Raw genomic sequence first — 20,455 nt, forward strand, 5'->3', positions numbered from 1 at the left:
CAATAATGTGTTTCCATCTGCTGAACTGCTGCTCACTGGATTTTTTTTGTTTTTGGCACCATTCAGACTGTTGTGCGTGAAATCTCAGGAGATCAGCAGTTACAGAAATACTCAAACCAGCCCATCTGGCACCAACAATCATGCCACGGTTAAAATCACTGAGATCACATTTTTCCCCCATTCTGATGGTTGACTCCTGAACTATATCTGGATGATTTTATGCATTGCACTGCTGCCACACGATTGGCTGATAGATAATCACATGAACAAGTAGGTGTACAGGTGTTCCTAATAAAGTGCTCAGTGAGTGTATATCTACCTTGGAATAAACAGTATAGCAAAATCTCTGCTAGATGACATATTGCCACAGTTGCACATTATAAATAACATCATTCTGCCAAGGCTTAAGACAAACGTTTTGAAAGAAGCAATCAAGTTAATGGTAAATACCATCTGAATAAACGGTGAGATATGTTTTGTCATTATGCATTGTTATCTAAAAGGTTTCCAGAATGCCATTGAAGACTACCTCCAAAATGTGAAATAGAGCAAAGAAATATGCGAAAGAAAGGATTGGTCAGTTATGTTTTTAAGGCAGGGCTTAGCTTGTTTTGGATACGTGACAATTTTCTGTTCCTGAATTTCATCTTTGTTTCTTGTTTTTTTCTTTTAGAATGTGAATGGTATCAAGTACCATGCCAAGAATGGTCATCGCACCCAGATTCGTGTTCGTAAGCCCTTCAAGTGCCGTTGTGGGAAAAGCTACAAAAGCTCTCAGGGGCTTCGACACCACACTATCAACTTCCACCCACCCGTCTCTGCTGACATCATTCGCAAGATGCAGCAGTAGAGAGTGCCAATTTCTTCCTCCATATTCACACTTACACATATACATGTATATAAAATACAAAACACACACATACACCAATGCATGTATATAGAGTACAAACAGATCACCTCCATATCCTTCTTCACCAGCAGCTGTGGCTGTCCATTAACTCTGACCCATCTTATCCTAGTGTCCTATGTTTTTGGAGGACATCCAAAAAATATTTTCTCATTAATGTATATTACTCTTTCAAGAGTAAGACTCTTTCACCCCCCTTGTCATTCCACTCCTCTATTCCTCTTCTTCAAGAAAGACACCCTGTACCTCCATGAGGAAGATTTGGTTCTGCTTATTTTCATACTTCATACTCAAGACACTACACTCTGAATTTCATGCTTTAATTCTATTATTTTTTTTATTTCCTCTGCTTACATGTTATTAGAGTTCAATTTTGTATTTTTGCACATTCAGCTATCATTCTATTTTTCATTGTATTATTTTTAAGTAAGGTGCTTATTGTAAAATAATGATGGTATGCTTAAAGATAAGAGGATTGTGTGTTGTTTCGGTTAGAAAAGCTAACTGTAATTCACAGTTCTGAAGGAGAGTTTGCATATGGAACCAGCCTCACTCCAAACCGAGGAAAAGCTTAAGGATTCGGGCTCTTCAACTATGAGTTTGAACCAAAACCGAAAGACAGGAAAGGCTTAAAATGTCTGAATGTTTGTAATATCTACCCATAAATAAGCAACATTCATAGCTATAGATTGTGTATATAAATATATTCTATAAACTTCCATAGTCAGATCTAAAGTCTATAGTTTACTCCCAAGTATTTTGTATATTTCCATCTGAACTTCAGATTATTGATCGATTATGGATGTGCAGTTTTTTTGGTAGTGCTTTGGCCCTTTCGATTAATCTCGAAAATCTGAGTTATAGCACCAAGTGACTCTCAGGTGACAAATCGCCAGCATTTCAGAACCATTATCCTGCCCAATTTATCATACTATTTTAGAGTAGGCTGTTACACACTTCCCAGCTTCGCTGTGGCCGGAATGTTCTAGAAGCTCTGGAGTGTTCTAGAACTCCACAGCTATCTTCATACAATCTGGTGAAGTACCTTAAAGCACTTTGTAGTGACCAGTTGCCAACCCGTTTAGGGCATTTTGTATTGCCAACAAGTCTGTTGTTGTAGAATTCTGTCTGCAAGCCAGCTAAGAAATTCTAGGACTAACATGCAACTTTGGAGGTTACTGTTTCTACCATTTTCCCCCCCTTTGTTTCTTTATTTTTTCAAGCTAAGGGAATTTATTAGTTTTTTGCTATACCTCCAGTGTGCTTGTTAGTTATGAGTTTATTGAAACTGGTTGCCTTGAGTTGTGGTAGACCACAGCATTCCAGTACAGTAAACTTGTAGCTTCATGTGTAGCCAGGCATCTGTTCGAAAGCCTGATTCAGATTGTGTATTCACCCTGATTCTGACCTTTTTCTGGAGTTGTCCATGTGACCTTAATATATACCTCGAACCTCAAAAATTTTGAAAATCTGCCCTGTTCACTATTGAGAAGATATTTAAGAGATGATACCTAACCTTGCATCAGTATCTGCTTTGTTTTGCTTTGGACTTGTTATAAATGGTAAATGAAGGGGTGGTAAACATGAGAGTCACTCGAACCTCCAGAGGTCACAGCCAGATCAGGGCCTGCCAATCATTCATTATGACATCACTGCATGGACGTTAATGTTGTTATGGAATTGCAGTGTCAGTTTAGATTTTACATTGTGACAGTATTACACTGCCAGTACAGAGGGAAGTATTTGATATAATGTATTCTTAATGTATTGTTAACGTCTCTATGCGAGTGCTTTAAATTATATTTTCTTAAGTTTCTGGACAACGATGTTCTTACATGTAATGAAGTCAAGCACCAGAGGTTGTTTTGGAACTGGTGACATTTTCTGCAAAAAAAAAAAAAAAAAAAAAAAAAAAAAAAAAATGCTGCTTTGTAAATGTAACCTGGTTACATTTTAAACATAAAAATTGTATGTTTTAAGAACTTTGTGTATGTTGTTTTCTTGCCATATAGTCAGTGTTCTGGTGGATAAAGCAAATAATACAGATGGCTGATTCATACAAAACCTGTCATGAAAATGTACTTGTCAAATTTAACCCCAAAACAATACATTATATATACATATACATGAAAATAATGTCATGATGTTAAAAAATGTCATGATGTTCTTGACAGGTTTCTTGAGAATCACCTTGATTATCTTGCAAACTTTTTAAATGTAGAAAGTGTTTACTCCACATGACAAGTATGGCCATCATAAATATTGCTTCAAATGAAATCTTTATTGGTTTAGATCAGGTATATAAGACACACTCACAGAAGTAAAGACCTTATGTATTGAACTAGGGAAACTGAACAAAACCTTTTGTGATTCAGTGCACAGTAAACATGAGCATGCAACTCAATTAAAATTGATTTAAATAGATAAAGGAAAAACACTAACTCAAATAATTATTTGATTATCAAGGTTTGTCTTTAAAAGCTTATTCTAAAATAGATAATTTTATAATATTGAATCACCATCTTCGCTCTCATCGCATACATGCCCTAAAAGAAGCTGTGCTCTGCCTGCACAGAGTATAATAGGCGATACATGACTAAATCTATGGAGCCGTAGGACAGTTCTCATTCACTTGGAATTAAACAGTATCCCGTCTTCACCTTGCTTGTGTCTCAATAAAGAATCAGATACCTACAGGTGAATGCTTAAAGCTAGACATGCGGTTTATAGTGGCTGTTAAACAGAAATATAAATGAGCAGAATGTTGAGTGGAGGCGAATATTCTCTCTCTGCCAACGGCTTGACTAAAAGTTGAGGACGTTGCTGTCAAAGTGGGTAAGGACGTGTTTCTCGAAGAGCTGCTGGTCGCAGTCGAGAGGGAACTGTTCGCTGCACATGGGGCATATCTTCCAGTGGCTCTCAACGTGCTCCTCAAACTTAGACTGGTCATAGTGAGGAGGGAAGATCACTTCACACAGTGGACAGCGCTTCTGCTGCTCCCCACTGCTTGAACAGACCGAGAGAGAGAGAGAGAGAGAGAGAGAGACAGAGAGAGGTGTTAAACTGGGAGAAAACAGGATACATGGGTCCCAATTGTCTGTGATTGCTAGATGAGTTTTTAAAACAAACTACAGGAGACTGTACTAAAGATTTCCAGAGAGCGATTTCTAACCAATTAAACAGAATAAAGATTATTTAAAGATTATTGAAGCTATTAAATAAGATTGTATTATTTTCCATGACTTTTCCTGGGCCTCGTAATTACAATTTTCAAATTCCCTAATATTTCCAGGTGTTCCGTGTCCCTGGGAACCCAGAGGATGATATTAGAGTTTAAGAATAAAGCACAAAAGACTGTAAATGGGGATAAGGTAGAGTGTGTGAGCATAGTAAGGTGTTTGTGTGTGTGTTAATAAGCTGAAGTCTGATGATGCTGGACCAACAGGAGAATGAATGGCAGTAAAATAGCATCTGTGTGTGCAAGGCAATGTGGGTGGGCTGTTGAGCTTATTTACACCACATTTTATTTTCACAGCCTTTCCTATGATTCCTTTTTTCCTGTGTGAGAGATGTGCATGCATTGTTACCCGGACTCAAAGCAGAATGGCATCTGTCCATCACTGAGGAATTCTGTGGGGTCACTGGCTGTAGGCTGATCATTGGTTTGCTGGGGAGACAAGAGAAACAATAACTATTTCCTGTCAGTTAGAGTAGTAGAATTGTAACATTATAAGGCACAACCAATGGTGGGAAAACTACTTTGAAACTGTAGCTCCCCAAGCTACTAGCTACAAAAACTAAAGTCAAGCTATTCTTTTAAAAAAAGTAGTTAGCTACACTACAAACTACTAACAAAAAGTAGCTAACTACATTAACACAATTTAAACCTTTAAGCTCGGATGGGCTGGCAAGAATATATATATATATATTTTTTTTTTTTTTAAATATTAACAACTACAGTCTTGACCAACACAAAACAGGTATCGTTTTTAAAGCTTAGAAGCTGTACTTTACAATGCATGCATGTAGGCATTATGACCAAAACTGAAAAAGTGCTTTGAAATTTGCAGACAAATAAGAAGTGTTCCATTTTGATAATTTATTAAAAATGTTGCATTGTACATATCATTGTAATCGGTTAAAAATATCAAAATCATCCAACAGCCATGTGTCATATGTTGTTGGAAAGCTCTCAAAGAGCAGAATACAACCCTATTTGTTTTACTCACAAACAAAAATATATCGAGAAATAGCTAAGTATATGTCTTTGACATACATGTTTCTTTGACATACATTTGAACAGGTGTTGTTCATGTGCCATATGTTCACTTATAACTTCAAAAAAAATAGAGAGAACATAAAATATTACATACCATAACTTAGAGGAGGCCATTATCTTTAAAACGAGCCCACACACAAAGTAATCGTATGCATAGATCATTAGATAACCTAAACGAAGCACAATGTGCACACAGCATCTGGCTATCTGGCTTATTGCTATCTGGCTACAGACATGTTAGCTTTCCTGGATCAGATTATGTCATCGGAAATGCTGTAGCATCATGGAATACCAAACGAACTGAATTGGGTTCAGATTGCTCCAACCAGTGGTGATAGTCCTATATATCTGGGCAGAGAGTCATGTTATCAGTAACTCTAAAAACATATGGCCACCAGGAGATGGCGCCAAAAACATGACACAGACTCAATGATGACTCAGTTGGCACAGAATAAAAATCATTCTGTGAAATCTCATTACAAAAATAATGTCTGCATATTATGCAAACCTTTAGTCATTGTTGTGTTTGCATGTGTAATTTGTTCTTATGTACAGTTATTATGTTTTATGTATTTGGAGGGGCTTTAGAACACGAAGACATTTTTGGACACTAGGATAAATAATTTTTGTAATGTGACTTTTGATTGCTTTGTTGCATCGACACAAAATATTACTCAGTTACAGATGACATGATTGGAAACAAAACAAAAGCAGTTTTTCAGTGCCACCGTATTTACACCCTGAGATATATGATGTTAAATCAGAAAAATAAGAAAAAATGTAATTTTTGGCTCAAGTTATTTCTCCGATTTTTCAGCAGTTACTTAAGCTGAATCTCAGAATTTGCCAATCTATATCATTAAAAAAATTGAAAAAAAAAATAAAAAATTTGAAAAAAAAAAAAAAGATTAAAATATTTTTAGATATATAACAATTACATGATGTTATTTAATTCTGCTATCAGAAGTTACGATTGCTTAATTCAATAATATCACCTGATTTCATTTAATTTGGGTGATATTAAAAAAATAGTGTGACAACTGAACATAAATTTACTTGATATACACTAACAAAATTAGAAAACATCCTATTTCATATCACTAAATTATTTATAAACTGCAGCAATTAACTAAATAAGTCACTTTAAGTCTGCACAGGGCTTAAGTGAATCAGCGATTCATTTATGTGAACAAGAACCAACTCACTAAAATGAATCAAAGTTCCGGATGCTAAATATAAGGGATTCATTTATTTTAACCGCTTAATTAACATGAACTGTCCAAAAGAACCGATTGACCTAAATGACATAGATTTAGAGGATGGTTTAGATAAGCGTGTTTGATTACTCAGCTCCATTGCTGCATTTGCAATACAATGTGACAAATGTAACGTTTTGTGACGCTACAGCGTTACTTGTTGGAAAATGTAGCTTGTTACTGGAAAAGTTACACTATTGTGAAAATAGCTGAGCAACTGTCACACTACTGAAAAATGTAGTTTAGTAGCATCGCTACTTTCAGTAAACTACTCCCCAAAACTGGTCACAACATTATGTAATAATGTTGAGGAAGTCATAGCTTATTGATTAATGATCTGTGCAGCTTACACAAAGTTAAGATCCCATCTCTTGTGACTTTGAGCAAGGATCTTCACTTCAGGTTGGTTGAGTGGGACTGTCCCTGCAATAACTGTAAGCCCTATTCCCACCAAGTACGAATTTTCGGCATGAAAAATTGCAGAAAAATGAATTCAAGTATTTGAACTATTTTCAAATAATGTAAAAAATTAGGCATTAGAATTAGCTTAAACAGTGTCGATGAGGAAATTTGTTTGTGAATATTACATTTTTTCATACACTCTGTTGCATAGGCTTTAAGTCACTTTAGATGAAATGCAACTGACTAAAACTCTTACATGTTTTAATTCAGTGATTCCACTGTTTGTCAAGCAAGGCTAACAAGCCCAATTAGTAGCAGTGTGCAGTGGGTTAAGACTGTGAGCACTTCCTTACTGACTCTGCTCTGGGTAACCAGGGCTTTAATAATGCCAGCTAAGCTAAGCCCTGCCAGATGCCAACACAGCAGAGCACAGAGAGAGAAGAAAAGGAGATGTAAGACAGAGAGTTGAAGAAGAGTTTAGGTCCATCTGCATCTGATGCGATTAAAATCCTGATCCCACCTCTATATCACCTCTAATGTGGAGGCAGCTGTAATGAACTCACAGTGGTTTGTGGCTCTTCTGGTTCCTCCAATCCATCAGGGCGACTGAGGTTACGGGAAGGCTGTATGCAGACCACATTGCTGTCCCAGGATGGAGGCCCAACAGGGGGCAGTCGGGGCATCTGGTCATCAGAGAACTCTCCATCGGCTCCATCTATCAGGAAAGGAAACACTTTAATGCCTTAGCATCTGGAATGATACAATGACTTAAGAAAAACCCTGTAGCTCAAACAAATATGTGACAAACCAGGAGTGCATTCACGGCTTGAAGAACACATTTCTACTTGTGTTCTTTAATTTACAATGCGTGTAGGCATTATGACCAAAACTAAACAAGTGCTTTGAAATTTGCAGACAAATAAGAAGTTTTCCGTTTTGAGAATTTATAAAAATTTGTGCACTGTACGTATTGTTGTAATCGGTAAAAACATCAAACACATCAAATAGCCATGTGTCATATGTAATTGGAAAGCTCTCAAAGAGTAGAATACAACCAGCCTATTTGTTTTACTCACAGACAAAAATATAGCAAGTACATGTAAAATAGTTGTTGCTTATAAGCTGCATTTTCACTTCTAAATTCATGAAAAATAAACAGAACATAAAATATCACATACCTTTACTTAGAGAAGAGGATTGTTAAAATGAGCCCACACACAATGTAATTGGATTCATAGATCATTAGATAATCTACACGAAGCACAATGTGCACAGCGCATAATGTGCTATCTGGCTAAAAACTCGTTAGCTTTGGATCGGATGACTTCATTAGAAATTATGTAGTACATTGTCCAGCGTCATGGAATGCTAAACCAATCGTATTAGGATTCAGATTACTGCAACCAGAGGTGAAAGTCATCCAAATATGGACAGAGAGGACCATTCACTCTAATTACATATGGCCACCAGGAGAAGGTGCCAAGTTCATGACACAGAATGGAACTGAGTGAGCTATCGTTACTCATGCCTGCATGTTTTGGAGTGAAAGCATACCTTTGTAATTAGTTCTTATGTAAAATTATTATGTTTTATTTGTTTGGAGAGGCTTTTGGACACTTGGAGACATTTATGGACACTAGGATAAATAATTTTTGTAATGCTATAACTTTTGATAGCTTTGTCGTATCAACACAAAATTTTACTCGGTCATGACTGGGAACAAAAAAAAAGTGAAAGTTTTTTAGAGCTACATTATTTACACCCTGAGATATATAATGTAAATCAGAAAAATAAGAAAAAAAAATAATTTTTGGCTCAAGTTTTTTGTGTGATTTTTCAGCATTTGTGTCTCACATAATTTATCATAATCTATATCATTAAAAAAAATTAAGTTTTCTTTAAAATTATACCAAACAACTTTGGGTTTTTTTGTTGTTTTTTTTTTTTTTTTGTAGTTTTATAAGCCTTTAATTTTGGGCATTCCACTGAAAATAGAAATCTTTAAAAACAACTTCAGACCTTAAAGGTTTAAACAATGCTCATAATTAAAACAGTGGGGAACACAGTAGGGTTTACTCCAGGGTTTCTTCTTTGACATTTCTATTTGGGATGTGCAGAACTAAATGTTTTTTTTAATCAACTAGTTAGAAGGTGCCTGAAAAACTAGTTGACTAATCTGTCTCAAGAAAGCCCTGTATAATTGAGCTGGTTTCAGGTTTCCCTCACACCGATTGGGTGCTTCTTAAGGGACGTATACATATGATGCATTCTTGCGTTTAAAAAATAGCTAGAAGCAGTGCAACAGAACGGAACAAAATGCAAGGGTCTTGAGACTCTTCATTTGTAACTTGACTATTCATCTTAAAAATGCAATGCTCTTATTTCTTCCATCGTTTATACATATTTTTCTTCATTCAGGTCAAAGAGATGAATCAAATCAATAGATATAGGTATATAGATACCTCTGGAGTCAGCAGAAGAGTATGGGTTATCAAACATCAGATCAGCCGGGCGCTGGGGCACCAGCAGGGGAGATGGGTCATCCTGAGGATAAGGCATGGGGTACTGCAAGAAAACTGACTGCACATCCAGGTTGCCATCTTTCTTTCCATTTTCTTCCTCCCTGCTGACACTCCTCTGCAACTCCTAATGCGACACACAGAAAACATTGTTTAGTGTTGGCTTGGTCAAAGCCTGTTTTAGAACGGTTGTCAAAACCAATAGTTAACAACCTGATCCACACAATTCAACTGCAAATTAAATGTAAAGTAATTAAAGCAAAGCTAAACTGGGTGAAATTGGCACAGATGAGACAAAACTGAGAGAAAAGCCTAATTTAAGGCCAGGCATGATGTATTGACAATAATCAGGTCCCATTTTTCCATTCCTTCATTCCTCCTTTCCTCCATCTTTGAGTCCAGACAATACATCACTCACTACATCGAGAAGTGGCAGCAACGAAGAGTTACTCGCCACCCTCACACAAACAGTTTAATTAGGCCCTTCATTAAAACTCCTCTGCCTGTTCAAAGGGAGGCAGATCTCTGACTTTTATTGAAGTCTTCTGCAGGCGCCAATTTAATTTAGTCTCAACCTCAAATTGGGTCATTTTGCTTCTCGAGCGTCGAGTTTTGTGTTGTACCTCCACTATGCATCCCTCTCTGTGGTCCAGGGTAATTGAATGGAAAATAAGGACCCACTTGCACTGCTCACCAATTAGAGATATATGTTAAACCCAAACCAGATCCTAAGAATAAAAAACAAGCAACGAAAACAACAGCGCTTTTAGATGCCATGCAGAGATGAAAATGAAAGCACGCACCCCTTCCAGTTTCTCTTTTTCTTTGGTCAACGCAACAAGACTGTCCTTCAGCTCCTTCATTTCCCGGCCTTTCTCTGCTATCTGGCTCTGTAATATAAAAATTCAATTAATATTGAGATTTATTTGTCAAAAACATGAATTAAAAAGTAAATATATAAGAAATCGTCTTGCAAAAGCTTGCCACTTTGTTCTGGAATGAGAAAAAAAATGTATGTGCAAGGTACAATGTGTGGTCATTATTGCAAAATGAACCTAATGGTTGGGGTTTTGTATCACCCAAAAGGGCTATATTTTGCAAAATATCTCGCTTATTACACAACAACTTCAGGATATGAAAACATAATTTCATGGACATGAAATATTGTGTTCAAATTATTTTACTATGCAAAAGGAAAGATCAGAGAGAGCTATGTAGTAGACAACTCTCAATTATACAGTTAAGTGGTCATACAAAAATGAAGAATGCAGCAATTGACTAATCAGAATCAAGTATTCCAGGGAGCCGAGAAATAATGACATTCATTCACTAAAAACATGAATAAAGAAATAAAATAAGTCATCTTGAAAAAAAAATAAAAATCTAGACCATTGCAACAGATGCTGTGGGATAAATCTATAAACCAAGTGATTTCAATGAATTATTTGCCTGTCAGTAAAAAAAAGCAACAAGATGGCTTCTCTATCACTCATTTACATCTAGCTTGGCATGACTCCACTTGAGTCATTCAAAGAAACAGTAAACTCTAGCCCGAAAACTACCACTGATCTGCACATGACCCTACTACTTAAACAGAACCGAGTCCAGTGCTCTGTCTCCTGCTGCGCAGGGAGGCAGCCTGCAGATGCATTATCCTGTCTTGATCCCAGGACTTCCAACTGTCCTTCCTCCACTGTCTCCATGTCTCATGTAAACAGCAGTAAAAGTCAGTCTCCTCAGTGACACACTCATAAACCAGTACTGTCAAGTGTGTTTGTGCTAAGGCAATGATATCGGGTTTGAGTCAGAGCAGCTGTAAACAGTGTGAAGAGAAAACGGTACTAAGGTCGTCCTGGATCTGTTATCAGAACATCTGAAGGACTGCTTATCTGTGATCACGTTTCCCCCATATGTACAAATCAGAGTCTTTTTGAACAAAAACGTACAACAGTTAAAATAAAAACAGCACAGCTACCATTTGTGTAGTTCCAGATTTGAGCGACTGACTTTACTTAAGCATTTCCCAGCTAATTTTAATTCTGTAATATTCTGCATTTCAAAATGATACGGCATGTTCCATTAGAAATTAAATGTCAAAATACTGAGACGTGTGTGTTACATCCTAGGTTGTTGAAGTGGAGCAGTTAAAAAATAAGAGAGATTGGTAACATCTAGGGATGCACCGATCACGATTTTTCATGGCCGATTCCGATTGCTGATTTTTACAAGCAAATGGGCCGATTCCGATAGCCGATTTTTATCTTTGTTTAAGCAACAGACAAGAAAGAATGAAAGAGTTCATCAAAAAGATGTTTATTAACAGGCCAAACTGGCCTTAAATAAAAAATAAATATCTGTAGCTATGTGAAATTATAGGCAACAACTGCATATTAAGCACTAGTGGTGCACCGATCAGGAAATTTGAGGCCGATACGATTTCCTATTTTTTTAACACTAAGTTTCTTATGTCTTATGTCTAAACCTGCAGATTCATCTGAATAATGGCATGTCTGAAAATTTTAATTCATAAATACTTCTGTATTTCAGACAACTTTAGTTTAAAAAAGAAACATCATCTTTGCAATAGCGTAAAAGCAATGAATCATGCACAATAACACCAGGAAGTGATCTATTTTGATTTAAAGTTGACTTCAAAGCTGGCTATATTTCAGACAAACAATGCAGTCTTAAGGGCTGTTCACAACAATGCACTTTTGCATCTGTCTGCGCTGTTTTTCAATCCACGGATGTCTTTGACCGTTCCACCACATTTTTTGCAGCAGCAGCAGAAGCAGCATCTTGCGCTGGAGTGCTGTTTTTTTAGAAGCAGTGTGTAAAGTTAGCAGGAACTTTAACAACTGTATTCCGTTCTATTCACTGTGCTGAGTTTAGCTTTTCTTGCCTCCTGAGACCAGAGCATGACTGCTGTGTGCATTTTCCATTTCCCTTTTTGATTTGCAACTGGACACACATAATAAGCATGCAAAAAAAATGTTTTTCCTAAAAATGTATGTCCACATACAGTATGTGGACAGCACGACTAAGTTGTAAAATTATGAATAATACCAAGCTATAGAAAGTCAGATTTGTTTATTATGTTTTCATAAGTGTTGGTTATTCAGGAGTATTGGTTATTCATGTTTTTGAGATGCTACAGACATCACAGCTGATTTTCTGTAAAGCTGCTTTGGAACAATGTGTATTGGGAAAAGCACAAAATATATATATATACAAATAAAAATTATTTGACTTGGTTTGACTTTTATGTTGCAATGTATTTTTTTCTACTTTGGCAATAAAACCTCAATGTTCTCTCTTTGCACTGTCAAACAAACAAGTGATAGCCAGCGCTGAAGCATTTTACCTATCAGAAATTAGCATAAAATATTCTGATACAAGTAATGGCCAGCATTATCCAATCACTGCCGACCATGTTAAAATAAAATTACACATTATAAATTCTGAATCTACGTACTGATTACAATTGTCCCATGACTGCCAAACATGTTGAGTGGTTCCTGATAGGAAGGATTGAATGCACTTGGCTTCAAAGGAAAGCAATAGGATGCTCCCTTGCTCCCTATTTAGGGAATGACTTAACCTCCAGTGTGCTGTCTGTCTCTCACAACAGTTTGAAATGCACCATATTCTCATCCTAACTTCATATAAAGGCTATGAAAGCAAAAAAAAAAATAATAAATTCTCAATGTGAAAATGCACAATATAGGATTTCTAATAAAAACCTGGTGCTATTGTACACATTGGTGCACATTGTGTTAAGCAGCGTGGCGTTTCGCGATAAATCGCAAACATTTTCAAAATGGCATATTGGATGACCCTAGAGACTCTAATCTTTTGACTCAAACAGGTTTCAGTGTAAAAATGTAATTTGTTTTCTTATCAGATGTAGTTTTGTTGCCGTTTCTCCCAAAGACAAACTCCACTGTGATCAGTGCCATGTTATTTTGTCATAAGACTCCATACATCAAAAGTCTAACCTTTTACTCTTGTCTCTTGTACTGAAATCAGTCGGTTTAAATTAAATTAAATTATGCATTGCGTATAGCGAAGCCAAATTAAAATGTCCACGCATGTGTACGCGGGGTCGCATGAGGTAAAGAATGCATTCGGTCTGAACGGCCCCTAAGACCTGATGAAAAATTACATCTGACTGAACAGTGGTCACTTAAACTCCTAACACTTGTACTGGTTTTGGTTGTCATCTGACTTTTATTGTGTCACTCAAACAACAATGACATTCAAACTGCTGACATAAATGTTCTCTGTGGTATTGTAAAACAATACAGCATGTAAATCACAAATGTGCTTTAAACCTGTCCTGCGCAACCTGGCCCATAAGATTAAAGGGAACCAAATGTTTAACCCGGGTGTGATTGGAGGGTAATATTCTGCACCAGCAGGTGGTGCTGACCTTATAGCGATCCTCCTCAGCAGCCAGCTGCATTCTCAGACTCTCATTGGTCTTTATCTGCTCCTTCAGTTTCACCTCCATCTTTGTGAGCTCATCAGTCATCATGCTGCAACGCTCTCTCTCCTCCTGCAGGGAAGTATGCTAAGAATTAATATACTAAGCAGATCCAGTATGTCAGAGAAAGAAAGAGAAAGCTACTTACACTAAGCATCTGTTTGCATTTCCGGTATTTGTCATTTTTGTCTGGCTCCTTGCTTGCTGTTTTCAGCTTGCACTGGATGATGGCATCTAGCACTGCATCTGATGTACCTGGGCTTCCTGTTAGCAGTCCAAGGAACACAACAGTATGTCAATATAATGTCATGAGACTAGGTTGAAAATAAAGCTCCAAAATGCCCTCCAACTAATATTACACCCGACTCTACAACCTGAACTGGTACACATTTAGTATAAACTTACCTGGTGCAGATGATTCTGGACTGGCAGACAAAGAACCAGTTGCTGTTTCAGACCCTGGACTTCTCTTCACCTGAGACAAAACAAAATGGTTGGCTGAGTTGAAAAACAAGCAAACAACTAATAAAACAAGTCTCTCAGGGTGGAACAACTGTACAGTTGCAAAGTATGGTGAAAAGAAATCTGAATGCGAGGGGCGTTCACTCACTCCTTGCTGCTCACTGAGCTTGGTCACTTGTTTCTGTAGCTTCTGGCATTCCTTATATTTGTCTTTATAGTGTTCAGCAGCCATCTGCAGTCTGAGCCGTAGATCTTCAACCTCCCTTTGCAGTTCTGTTACAGTAGACCCTTCTAATTCCTTACAATGTTGAGAAAGTGATTATTCAGTAATTGTCAAAACAACAGGGAGAACAGTTCATAACATTCATTAGTAACAGAGTTATATGTTGTAAACACAATGGGAACTGGGCCTGGTTGCAAAAAACCTCTTAGGTTAAGAATACCCATAGTGACAATACACTTACAATTATAACTAACGTTTTCTTAACTTAAAGGTGCTGTAAGTGATTTTTTCATGGAAAGGTAGGCAACAAAAATGTCCTGTTCCTGAAAAATATTAATGAAATAAGTGTCCTGAGATATCTCACCGGTCTCTGTGACAGCTCTAGACTCTGTAAACAGCAAACAAAAATGTGTCCGCAGTCCACAGACAATGACGCTTTCTGTCTGTCCATCATTTTGTATGTTTTCATAGTTGTTGCAGCGAATGATTGAGGCAAAATGCATTTTTATGCCATGTTGTTCATAACAGTTGTCAGTTGAAGGCGCTATTTTGCAGCTGTTGTTTTTAACAACCGTTTCTGCTCTCAATAAAGCTTATTTTGGTATCTTTGGAGTTTGGAGTTTTGGAAAGAGGGGGCATGGCTAATTCAGCGGCTCAGACTTGTGGAAGCAGAACAGATGAAATCGCTTACATCACCTTTAAAGGGTGACTAAAAAACTAAAACTAAAATTTAATGAATACATTTTCATTAAATGAAATAAAAAATAACAAAAGTAACATGACTGGAAAAACTCAAACTGAACTAAAATACATTTTAATGACTCCAAAATTAAAATAATTAAAAAATGACCAGTGAATTATTGTTAGTTTTTGATGCACAGTAAATGCAATTTAAAAACTTTACAACGTGTCTTCATTATACTAGATCACAATAAATCTAATCAGCCCTCAGAAAATTAACGGTGGTAAACATATTTAAATGATTAGTAGACGCAGCCCTGAAATACTAAAACTAAACTAAAACTAACAATCACGGAGTTAAAATTAACAAAAGCGAAACTACTTTAAAAATGAAATAAAAACAAATTACAATTTAAAAACTATAATAACACTGATATCGAATGGACTAATTCCCTGAACACTCTGGGCTTTCTTGACTAAGGCATACTGGACTTATGTAAGAGGTTTAATCCTGTCCTGGTCATTAAGTCATACAGGTGGGCATCTCTTTACCGCCTCCTGCTGGGTTGAGTTTTTCATCTCCTCCAGCTGCTTTTCCAGGTGGCTGCACTCAGCGCGAGCTTCAGCCTGTCCCTTCTTTAAGGATTCAGCCTCCAGACGGACACGGTAAAGCTCAGCCATGCTTCGATCACGAGCGTTAGAAGAGTCACGCAGCTCAGCTGACAGCATGTTCACCTGCTGCTGCGTAGCCTGCAACTGTTCCTCTTTCTGCCTGAGCTGCTCCCGAAGAGCTTTACTTTCCCCCTAACAAACACACACAAATTTACAGTTACTGTATGTGACTACAAACATATACTCACATACAAATACGAACACTATCACTACTGAAGACAATGGCAAACATAAACCATCAACCGTTTACCAATCCATGTTTATTTATTTATTTTTTATATAGGGGGGAGGCAAGGCAGACATAAACTCGCATCATCAAAGTATGTGCGTTTACCACTAGACAATGGCTCTGACTATAATGTGTTTTGAATTGAGATATATCACTGAAATTTATGAGATCTGTCAGTACCGAGGGTGAACTGCTGGCCAGTAGCTGACGATGCTGTTTGTCTTTATCTGCCAGACAGGCCTTGACTCTTGTGAGCTCCTCCTTCAGCTGAGCAATGGTGTTCTCCATGTTTTCTGAGCAATGCTGTTCTCCTTGTTCCTCACACTGCAGTAAAAAAATGTTCCTTAATGTTCTTTAGCTACTTGGGAAGACAGTGTGTTATCTAGGGTATAGACTTATTCCCTGAACATTATGGGCTTTCTTGTTAAGACATTCTGGACTTAAGCTATAATGGACTTATGTGTTTATGTAAGTGGTGTAATCCTGGCCTGGTCATTTTTCCATGAAAATCAGGGGTGTAACAGTTCACATTTCTCACGGTTCGGTTTGTATCACGGTTTTAGGGTCACGGTTTCGGTATGGTTTGGTATTTATATTCAGGTAAAAAAATATTACTGCCAAATCCAAAGTAAAAATATTCTGGTAACAGAGACTTCAAGAGATTTGCTCTCACTACAAATCACAATGGTTTTACTACAGTAACCATAGTTTAAACATTGTATTTGTAGTAAAATCATAGTAAATCACAAAATTAACATGGTTTCTGTCATGGTTACAATACTATAGTAAAATCAAGGTTACTATATGGAAACTATAGTATTACTGTATCAAAACTATGATTTCTGCCAAGAAACAATGGTGACAGCAGTCATTGTTACTTCAGTCATGGCTACTACAATATTACAATAGTAAATCCATGGTTACTATATGGCTACCACAGGATTACTACATAAAACCATACATAAAACCATGGTTAATTCTACCAAACCATGATTTCTGCTAAGAAAACCATGGTGACAACCGTCATGGTTATTATAGTCATGGTTACTACAATATTACTATAGTAAAACCATGGTTCATTGTTTGGGTCCTTACTCCACACCCTCTCTAATTACTAACTCAATATTTTAACTTAATTCCTGCATTATAATGCTACATGCATCAACATAAAGTGCATTTCAAACTCAACTCAACGTCTAGCCAACATTCATAATCTGTACATCACTATAGAAGAAATAAACGTGCTATTAATTTATGGATGTGAATAACATGACTCGAGTATTTTAATAATGCGTGGAAATCCCACATCTTCATCAACGGAGAAAGGGCAACATAACTTTGGCTATGAACACACCAAGCGCTTTAGCTCTTGTTTCATGTCTGTCCAAACTAGCACCGAGTGCCTGCTTAAAGACGGAAGGGAGTGTGTCTGTGTGTGTGAAGTTTCGGGCTCACCTGCGGCTCTGTGCGCACCATGCGCTATGTATCCTCGGGTGATGTCAGCGTAAATAGCTAATCAAATATCGATGTATTACCAGTATACGGCACTCGCGTCAAACAATGTCTGCAAACAGTGCCTGTTTTAAACATTTTTTGACCATCGATGTTGTAATAGACTGCATAAACAAAAGGTTCCCAGACAGGAGACTTAAATGACACAGGGGCTTCTCTCTTGCGGCTTGTTTTCTCCGCTTGCCATTTTGCCAATGCGTGCAGAACTGTGATGTCATCAACTGATTTAACATACTAACAGTGAATAGGACAGCTTCTCTCTGTAGAAAGTTGACCCATGTGAAACACAGGTGGAGTGTGTCCATCTACAGAGCCATACAAATGTATTAACGGAGGTTACAACTGACCATGTCTATTTGGTGCTTTATATTCTTTGTCAAACTGTATGATCCAGATGCGTTATTAAAATAGAGATAAATCACGGTGCAAATGCTTACCAAACCGTGGTTGGCGAACCGAACCATTTTTTTTACCGAGAACCATTACACCCCTAATAAACATAATAAAAAAGTCAAACATGTGGGCATCACTTTACCGCCTTCTGCTGGATTGACTTTTTCATCTCTTCTAGCTGCTTTTCCAGGTGGCTGCACTGAGCTTGGGCCTCTGCCTGTCCCTTTTTGAATGACTCAACCTCCAGACGGACACGGTAAAGCTCAGCCATGCTTCTGTCATGGGCGCTGGAGTAGTCGCGCAACTGTTCTTCTTTCCGCCTGAGCTGCTCCCTAAGAGCCAGGCTTTCCTTCTGACAAATGCACGCACATAAAATTACAAAAATTATGAACTTATGAATCAGGAAATGATGTGAATCAGGAAATAATGCAAGCCAAACTTGAACTTTCGTCGCCCACATGAGCAACATGTCTCAACGTGTCGGACCATGTACGTTAACAACTAGGCCACGGTTAAGGCCATAATAATGTGTTTTGAACTGAGATATATCACTACAATATATGAGATGTATGTTAAGCAGAAGTTCTTTGTGTGTATACCGAGGGTGAACTGTTGGCCAGTAGCTGGTGGTGCTGTTTGTCTTTCTCTGCCAGACATGCTTTGAATCTGGTGAGCTCCTCCTTCAGCTGAGCGATGGTGTTCTCCTTATTCACATCCACTGACTTCAGCATCTGCAGTTCAGCACTCAGCTTAGTGTTTTCCAGCTCCCGGTTCTTCAGGTGAATCTGTGCACACAAACGAACCAAGATAATTCAAATAGACTGTCCATCTCTCTCTTTGTAGCTTTGCTGTGCAATAACCTGGGCACAAGGCACATAAAACTAGCAGTGCATCAAAGCCAATCCAGATCCCGGATGTGCCCCCAATTCTTCACATACATCTCTACAAAGAGGAGTATTTCCCCCTGGTAAGGAAGTATGCGAGCTTAACCTAATTATAATGCAGCAGTAAGAGTCCAGTGACTCTGCTCCACCCCCACCCTTCTCTTTCTCTGCCCCTGGCAGCTGCTATGAAGTGTGGGCCTGCTGTGTTTCCGTGGCTACAGCCCAGCATTAATGGCCAGTTCCTGTGCCCATCACAAGAATGAAGGGATAGAAGAGTGAGTGATGGAGAGTGAGAATTACATAGTGTGAGTTAGAGTAATTAGGAAAAGAGCAACTGTTGTTCAGATTCAACAAAGGTCTGTATTCCACATCTTCGCTGATAAATGTATAAGCCTTTTTAATAAAGAAAGCTCAAAGCTGGCATTTTATTTTAGATCAAATAAACAGATAAAAAAAAGATGAGAGAGATATAGAGGCAAGGAGAGCATTTATTCAACTGTGAGGGTGCAGTTTCAATTCTTTTGAGAAACCAACAGTGATATGCTTATAAGATAGTGAGCGAGAGGCATTACCTTATAAAGCTCCTTCTCATCTTTCTCATTCTTCAGCTGACACTCAAGAGCCTCTTTCTCCAAGGTCAACTTCTTCACTCGATCCTTCAGGCTGTCAAATCAGAACAGATCAGTCATTCAGCCACACTATCATCAGCAAGCAATGAACATATCCAGAAAACATCAAATAAACAGTGGTCAAAGTTCTCAAATGAAGCAATGGATATTCTAATGGAGTCTTCTAGTCTAATCTGAAGATATGATATCTTCTTATCTTCTGATGTAATCTAAAGACATATAAAACAGTTCCATGGTTTGTTATTGTAAGTGAAGGAGTTGAGTCTGATTGGCTGTTTGTGGCTGTAATGTCACTAGGGTAAGAAATCGCACCAGTCTAGTTCAGTCTCCTTCTGCAGGCCTTTCTGGGTGACTCCGATCAGATCTTCCTCTAACTGCAACAGTCGAGCAGTACTCTCCTCCATTCTTCTTTTCACCACTTCTCTCTCCTCCTGCAAGCTCTGGGCAGAGAGATGTAACTCCTGTGTACCCACACACACACACACACACAAATAAACAGATAAGAGAGGAAACTCAAGAGCCATATAGAGTGATTCCTTTGGTCATAAGCATGTTGTATTCACAGCTATGTTCAGCTGCAGAAAGCATGGGAGTAGTTGCAGAATAGATTGTTGGATCTTGTGTTACGGTTGTGTGTGGTCTCTGAGAATCTGCAAACATTTTCTGGGAAAGTAGGTCTCCAAATCCCACTCCAGTCTCTTCTGCAGTACCACTTCATGTGCAGAATTTTTAGAATTATTTTAGCAGCACATAAAAAAAAACATATAAAAGTGCGGTCATAAAATTAACAGCCAGGAACGGGTGTGTTTGTTTTCATCTTTAAACCAGTTTTGCCTGAGAGCTGATACTTTTATATTTTATGAACACTGCCACTTAAAATATACAAATGGCAATGATGCTAATGATAGTCATGTAAAGCTG

General features: G+C 37.7%; 2 protein-coding genes across 5 annotated transcripts in view; one reads left to right on the top strand and one right to left on the bottom strand.

The window, feature by feature from the left end:
• Positions 1 to 2,886, top strand: part of jazf1b (JAZF zinc finger 1b) — a 29,025-nt gene extending 26,139 nt beyond the window's left edge. Inside the window, exon 5 of the mRNA XM_051720480.1 lies at positions 674 to 2,886. Within this exon, the coding sequence (XP_051576440.1) occupies positions 674 to 850 (177 nt within the window). The 3' untranslated portion in view covers positions 851 to 2,886. The remainder of the gene's footprint in view (positions 1 to 673) is intronic.
• Positions 2,887 to 3,167: 281 nt separating this feature from the next.
• The window catches only part of tax1bp1b (Tax1 (human T-cell leukemia virus type I) binding protein 1b), a 51,004-nt gene continuing 33,716 nt past the window's right edge, over positions 3,168 to 20,455 (bottom strand). The window contains exons 6-20 of one of the 4 annotated variants that reach the window (XM_051720475.1): positions 19,847 to 19,995; positions 19,478 to 19,568; positions 18,621 to 18,806; positions 18,164 to 18,373; positions 16,297 to 16,440; positions 15,768 to 16,019; positions 14,460 to 14,609; positions 14,255 to 14,324; positions 13,998 to 14,113; positions 13,796 to 13,921; positions 10,167 to 10,253; positions 9,307 to 9,490; positions 7,408 to 7,559; positions 4,495 to 4,574; positions 3,168 to 3,910 (exon numbers count right to left, since the gene is read on the bottom strand). In XM_051720475.1, the coding sequence (XP_051576435.1) occupies positions 3,712 to 3,910; positions 4,495 to 4,574; positions 7,408 to 7,559; positions 9,307 to 9,490; positions 10,167 to 10,253; positions 13,796 to 13,921; positions 13,998 to 14,113; positions 14,255 to 14,324; positions 14,460 to 14,609; positions 15,768 to 16,019; positions 16,297 to 16,440; positions 18,164 to 18,373; positions 18,621 to 18,806; positions 19,478 to 19,568; positions 19,847 to 19,995 (2,196 nt within the window). In that variant the 3' untranslated portion in view covers positions 3,168 to 3,711. Of the gene's footprint in view, positions 3,914 to 4,494; positions 4,575 to 7,407; positions 7,560 to 9,306; positions 9,491 to 10,166; positions 10,254 to 13,795; positions 13,922 to 13,997; positions 14,114 to 14,254; positions 14,325 to 14,459; positions 14,610 to 15,767; positions 16,020 to 16,296; positions 16,441 to 18,163; positions 18,374 to 18,620; positions 18,807 to 19,477; positions 19,569 to 19,846; positions 19,996 to 20,455 lie in introns of all 4 variants that reach the window. The other 3 variants (XM_051720474.1, XM_051720477.1, XM_051720476.1) reach the window with 3 other exon arrangements.

Source organism: Myxocyprinus asiaticus, chromosome 16, assembly GCF_019703515.2.
Source record: "Myxocyprinus asiaticus isolate MX2 ecotype Aquarium Trade chromosome 16, UBuf_Myxa_2, whole genome shotgun sequence".
Taxonomy (NCBI): domain Eukaryota; kingdom Metazoa; phylum Chordata; class Actinopteri; order Cypriniformes; family Catostomidae; genus Myxocyprinus; species Myxocyprinus asiaticus.